At 36.4% G+C, this 7,151-nt stretch overlaps 1 protein-coding gene across 1 annotated transcript; it reads right to left on the bottom strand.

Annotated features, from left to right (window-relative positions):
• Positions 1-4,934: 4,934 nt before the first annotated feature.
• On the bottom strand, positions 4,935-5,879 carry LOC140640990 (olfactory receptor 13D1). The gene has a single exon (XM_072840324.1). It carries the CDS (start codon positions 5,877-5,879, stop codon positions 4,935-4,937), a length of 945 nt encoding a protein of 314 aa, XP_072696425.1.
• Between the last annotated feature and the right edge of the window lie 1,272 nt (positions 5,880-7,151).

The raw sequence follows: 7,151 nt of genomic DNA, 5'->3' as shown, positions 1-7,151 counted from the left end.
TAGTTTCTACCTTTGCCTCATTCATTGATACATGTATTCAAAAGTTGTATTCTCACCGGCTTTGTATAATTTTTTCCAACATTAAATTATGAAAAATGCCAAACATAAAGCAAAACAAATAACTTTACTTTGAACATTTACTGCCTAGATTTTACCTCCAACATTTTATTAGATTTGTTTATATTTAAGTGTCTGTTCATCTCTCTATTCCCCCATTAAATCAGTGTCATTTTGGATGCATTTCAGAATAAACTGTAGACCTCATTACCCTTTTCCCTAAATACTTCATGTGTATCATTAGCTAGAGTTTAGAGCTATATGTATTTACAGTTCCCTTTTAGTTTAAAATTTACATACATTAAAATCATGAATCTAAATGTGATATTCATAGTTTTGACATGTGCATGCTTGTCACTCAAATTCCTATCAAGATGTAGAACATAAGTGTAACCTTAGAAAAGTTCCCTTGTGCCTGGACCCTGTAGATACTCACTTTAATCCCTCTCACACATAGATAGCCACTGTTCTGATTTCAAAAATACCACTGATTAATTTTTACCTGTTCTAGAACTTCAGTATGTACTTTTATGAAAACAGCACTCTGGCTTCTGTGTACAGAATAGATTGTAGAATAACAAAAGTAGAACAGGGATGTGATTCAGAAAGCCATTGTAGTAGCCTGGGTGAGCTGATGGTAGTTTATTTTTTTTAATTTTTATTTTTTTTATAATAAATTTATTTTTTATTGGTGTTCAGTTTACCAACATGCAGAATAACACCCAGTGCTCATCCTGTCAAGTGCCCCCCTCAGTGCCCGTCACCCAGTCACCCCCACCCCCCGCCCTCCTCCCCTTCCCCCACCCCTAGTTCGTTTCCCAGAGTTAGTAGTCTTTATGTTCTGTCTCCCTTTCTGATATTTCCCACACATTTCTTCTCCCTTCCCTTATATTCCCTTTCACTATTATTTATATTCCCCAAATGAATGAGAACATATAATGTTTGTCCTTCTCGGATTGACTTACTTCACTCAGCATAATACCCTCCAGCTGATGGTAGTTTAAACTAGAGTGTTAGCAATAGATGTGGTCAGATTCAGAGTAAATTTTGAAGGTAGAGTTGGTAGGATTTCGTGGTGGATTGGATGTGGGTGTATGGCATTGCCAGTCCTGAGATAGGGAAGCTGAGGAAAAATAGTTTGGAGATAGGAGAAATCAAGATTTTTGTTTATAACATACTATATTTGAAATGTCTATTAGATTAGATCTCAGGACATTTATAGGAGCCACTATCTTATAAATTAGTATATATTTTTTGTTTTCAAGCTATAAGCTCAATAAACTAAGGAATTATATGTACGTACAATGGTTACATGGACTCTGCCTGATTTATTACAGTCAAACTTCTGATGTCTAGAATGAATAAAACCATATATATATTAGAGGGAATATTATTTTAACCAGGATTATTGTTAGTTGTATGTATCACATATAGCAGTATACTGCCCATATTATATGAAATTTTATTTTAAAACCTAATAGACTTCATACTAAAGGCAAAACCCAAAGTATCAAGTGTATTGATTGAAGCCCACTGTGTTAATATTTGTAAGATTAGTAAGACAAATAACTCACAGGTTCTGCTTCTAATGATCTTTGAATAAAACAACCAAAATATTTTGTATATAATCAAAGGGGATATATCTTCACATAATAAATACCTCAAAGTTTAAATAGATTGCTATAGGAATTTAACTTGATAGAGGGGGTGAAATCTTGTCAGCACAATAATAAAAGGCTTTAAGTCAGAGGAAACTTTTTTGAGGGGCACTTTGAATTTTTATAGATAGGTTAAATAAAATGAGGGCAATTTTAGGTGGAGAGAATGGCACAGCAATGACACAGAGGCAGCATTATGAGGATTAATTAGGCAGTGGCAAATCAGCTTGTTTACCTTCAGCATAAGAAAACAATTGCACATTCATTCATTCATGAATTTACAAATGCCAAATAAATTCCTCTTCTAGGTACTGAGACCCTGAAATAAATATTACTCATACCTTGCCCTCAGGGAACCCACAGTCTATTAAGAAGAGACAGACATGTCCCGGAAAAGCTAAGGGGAGAGTATATTATTTATTGCATGGGATTAACCAAGCACCAAATAAGACATTTTGCTTTTTTTTTTTTCCTTATTCAGTACTCATAAAAGCTTCTGAAAAATTGTTCCACTGTTTAGGGACTGAAGTCCACATTTTATTCCAGGACAAATGGAGAATCCAGTAGATTAAAGTTTATGATCTTAGTAAATTGGAGAATTAAGATTTTGTAAAAGCCTTGTGTTTTTTTTTGTTTATTTTTTAACTATGCCACATTGAATAAATAAAATATATTGTAACAAGAATTTAATTAAGTGCACTTAAGTGCACTGAAAAATCTGTGGATTTTTCCATATCCTTTAGGAGCTGATAAAGTGGTGAAAAAGTAGCATTTATGAAATGTGATGAAAATAAGAGGTGACATAAATGTATAAAAATTCTTAACTTGGGAATTTTAGCAACTGTTTGCACATAACTTAGATCTCTATTTTTTACTTCATTCAAAACCTATCTTTCTTCAAACCGCTTTCCCTTGGTGGAGAATCTGTTTTACTTGAAAGGCTATTGTGATGACAGAAGGGTGAGATGGGGGTGGAAGGTGGAGAAGACAGGGAGAAAACAGTAGGAAGCCTGGATATTAGGAAATTATGGAAGGAGATACCCGAGAGCAGTTGTGGGCTATAACGCAAATGGAACTTTTTAGATTGCTGTGGTATTGGAGGTTTTTAAGAACCTTGATTAGGGGATATTAAAAATACTTTAGATTGTTGGATTATTTTTCTTTGTTAAGAATGAAGTACATGGATCCCAGTTTTGTAAGAGTTCTAATAATACTTCTAACACTAATAATAGAAGGGAGGCAATGGGTTGGATTCTTTCTTTCTTTTGCTTTTTATTGAAAGTGTATTGATGTATTTTCACAAACAGTACATTACTCAAGGTGTTTGTATATTGGGCTTCAGAATTTCTTAATCATTGTTAGTGAGGAAGCACTGTTTCTTAAAAATTTTCTGAAGTTCTTCCCTGTAGCTCTAAGAGTAGAAGCTGCAATCTGCTTTTGGGGTAAGCTCACGCTCCATTTTGAGAAAGATCATGCTGAGGAGTGCTTCGAGTTAGGTATCCATCCATTGAAAATCCATCCATTTTGCTGATTTGATGGCAGAAGGAAACAAATAGACACTAACAATCTTGTAACAGGACAGGAACTAAAGAGGAAAATGGACTTTAGAGGACCATGTGAAGGGGGATGGCTAATAGATACCAAGAACAGTAATATTTAATACTGATTTATTTTTCATAGTGATCATAGTCCGTTTGTGATATTTTCAAGCCTAAATAAAGGTTTTAAACATAGCGGTTTTTTGAATGTGGATATATAGGAGATTTATGTTTATTCTTTGTGGGCAAAATGTATTGTTGAGAGCTTAAACAACACAAAGGTATACAAGATTACCAGAGAGGAATGGTAAAGAGGTTTAGAAGAATAGTCTGGCATAAAATAAAAACCAGAAACTAGGAAAATGTAAACAGTCCTCAGAAATTATTGGGTAGGTGACTAGAATGCCTGGAGGCACACAGAATAGAAATTGGATTATATAGTTTTTTTTTTTTTTAATATTTTTTTTTTTTTTTTTTTTATTTATTTATGACAGTCACACAGAGAGAGAGAGAGGCAGAGACACAGGCAGAGGGAGAAGCAGGCTCCATGCACCGGGAGCCCGACGTGGGATTCGATCCCGGGTCTCCAGGATCGCGCCCTGGGCCAAAGGCAGGCGCCAAACCTCTGCGCCACCCAGGGATCCCGGATTATATAGTTTTTAAAGGAAGGAGAGCCCCTGAAGGCTGGAGAACTTGGGATCACTTAGGAAATATATCCTCATATATTTTCCCTTAAAAATGAGGGAGACAGAGAGTACAAAGAAATGCTTTAGTTAGGACTGTATGATGATATCCAACTCCAAATTAGTTTTTTAAATAAAAAGGTAATTTATTGATTCATGTAACTAAAAAGAATAATTGTGAACTGATTTTAGGTACAGCTGGATCAAGGACTTTAAATAGCAGGATCACTCCACACATTCTCTCTCCTTCTCTCAATACCTCTTTGTTTCTCAGATAGGCTCTCTACTCTTATTGACAGAGATTGGCCCAGGCTCACATTTACCACTTTGGATACCTTAGCAGGGAAGAGTGCCTCTTTTCTTAGAGTGAGACAGCATTCTTGGATTGAGTTTGATTAACCTGACTGAACTCACTTGCTATGCTGAATGAATCACTATAACTAGATGGATTTGCTTTTGTTTCAAGCCATACCACTATTTCCAGAGGGTAGGGTCAGCCCCACCCAGCACACATGGACCCAGAGGGTGGCACTGTTGAATGTCAAAAGAAGTGCATTCTTTTACCAGAATAGGGGATACTAGACAACAAAATAATACATGTTCAGTTCAAACTGACTGAGAAAGGAAAGCAGGAAAAGAGAAGAAAAGTAGAGAAATAAAGTAGATGGAGAAGAGGAAAGGAAAAGGAGGAGGAGGAAATGAGGAAGAGAAGAGAGGGAAAAACAGAGGGAGAAGAGAGAAGAGAGATTTATCTTGAAGAAAAGCCATTGCCCTATATGGAACCAATTAGCAAAACTGCATACAATTAGAAATTGCCGACTAGACACTATTCAGAAGGCTTACATCAGAATTCTGTGTTGAAAAGAATGTAAGTCCTATATTAGGACTTAGGACAAATAAGTTCTTTCAACACTGGATTCTGTGACTTCATCTGTGAACACACAAGATCTGATCTGGTCTCATATGATATCTGAGGATATCACATGCCTTAAGACTTTTTATATTTTCCATAGATGCAAGTGTCTGCTCAGGACTTTCTTCACAGCCTCTTTCACCTCCTTATTTCTCAAGCTGTAAATGATGGGGTTCAACATTGGGGTTATCACTCCATAAGACAGCCCGATGATTTCATCAGATGCTTTTGTGTCCTTTGACTTGGGCTTCATGTACATAAAAAGGGCTGAACCATAGAACAAGATAACCACAGTCAGGTGGGCTGAGCAGGTAGAAAAAGCTTTCTTTCTCCCCTCAGCAGAATTAATTCTCAGGATGGAAGAGAGGATAAAAACATAGGAGATGAAAATTAACAATAGAGGAAGCACCAATAAAACAATACTTGCCACTGTCATGATAAGCACATTCATGGAGATATCTGAGCAGATGAGTTTAAGAAGGGCCAGGATCTCACAGGTAAGATGGTCGATGACATTATTCCCACAGAAAGGCAAAACCATTGTCAGGGCTGTTTGCACGAGGGAGTTCAGACAGCCTATGATCCAGGACCACGCAGCCATGTGCACATAAAGCACCCTGTTCATGATGATGGGATACCTCAGTGGGTTGCAGATGGCCACGTACCGATCATAGGCCATCACAGCCAGGAGGACACACTCAGTAGAGCCCAACCCAAGGGAGGCAACCATCTGCAGAGCACAGCCAATGAAGGAGATAGATTTTGTCTCAGACCTAAACATGATGAGCATTGGAGGAATAGATGATGATGTATAACAAATGTCCAGGAATGAGAGATTCCCAAGGAAGAAGTACATGGGGGTGTGGAGGCGAGAATCCAGTATGCTGATGATGATGATGAGGCTATTTCCCAGCAGAATTATCACATACATGATGAGGCAGAGCATGAACAGAAAAAGCTGGAGCTCTGGGTATTGGGAAAGACCCACCAGAAAGAATTCAGTCACAGCTGAGTAATTCTCCATCTTCATATGTCAATGTCACACCTTAAGAGTTGAGAAAAGGATATGACTCAGGAAATACAAATTTCTGTTATATCTTTATCCAATAACTTTCACTTCTGTCACTTTGTTTTATTCTTACCCTCTGGAATCAGTAAGGATAGGGATATTTTATCAATATTATTAACGATGAAACAGGAACTGAGAGAGATCAATTGCTACTGAGGCTCACAGCAGTGAAAGCTGAGAATTGTGCTGGAAAGTTTCAGGCCTCTAATGAATAAAATTTAGGGACAAAGTACTTTCAAATGTAGATACATAAGATTCCCCTTATTAGTGAATATTTTGAAACATAACTGCATTCTAATAAATCTGGATATAACTTGAAATATCATACATATTCAGTACCATGACATTTATCCTCAGTATGACTATTTTAAATTATTTAACTTTTTTGGGCTCAGCTACCAGTCTCAGCTAGTAAAATTGGGGGTAGAAGGCAGGGAAGCTGTAACTCTTTGGCAGTTTGTTGGGAGCATTAAATTAGATGACATCTATAAAGTAACATGGATAGTGATGGTTCCAGCATGTCATGTAAAATTATATACAATATAGGGGTGCCCGAGTGGCTCAGCTAAGCATCCAACTCTTGATTTTTCACGCAGGTCCTAGTCTCAGAGTTGTGAGATTGAGCCCCACATTGGGTTCTGTGCTGGATGTGGAGCCTGCTAGAGATTTTCTCTCTCCCTCTCTTGCCTCCCGCCACCCCTCCGCTCACGTGCTTTCTCTCTCTTAAAAAAAATAAAATTATATACAATATAATAAAATAAACTATAAGAAAAAATATAATACATATTTATAATATAACAATATTAAGTATATGTTCAAAGAATTATAACTTTAACTCTCTTGACTGGCTCAGAAGGAAAAAAATACCGTTTTAGGTTTTTTTTTTTTAAATTTTAGGGCAAGACATTGGAGTTTGGGATCATAATTGATAGAATATGAACATTTCTTGATTTAAGAAATAATCTGATCCAGACTCTTACCTGGATATCCAAGAATCTGTCCTCCTGTAAGTCACTTACTTTTCTTCCTAATTTCTGTAATTTTTCAATGCTTTATTTTCTCTGCTCTTTCTTTATCATTTACCTCTTAGATTCATATTTTGTGTTTTTCTACATAAGTTCATATCATTTTATAAGAACTTATTAATATGTGCTTACTTTTTCTCAATTTTTGTATTTGATATTTGGAAGAATATCCAGGTCTTCCATATTAATTTTTGGCAGTGAGACTCCC

Source organism: Canis lupus, chromosome 10 (genome assembly GCF_048164855.1).
Source record: "Canis lupus baileyi chromosome 10, mCanLup2.hap1, whole genome shotgun sequence".
Lineage (NCBI taxonomy): Eukaryota > Metazoa > Chordata > Mammalia > Carnivora > Canidae > Canis > Canis lupus.
This window is presented reverse-complemented; position numbering and strand designations above follow the sequence as displayed.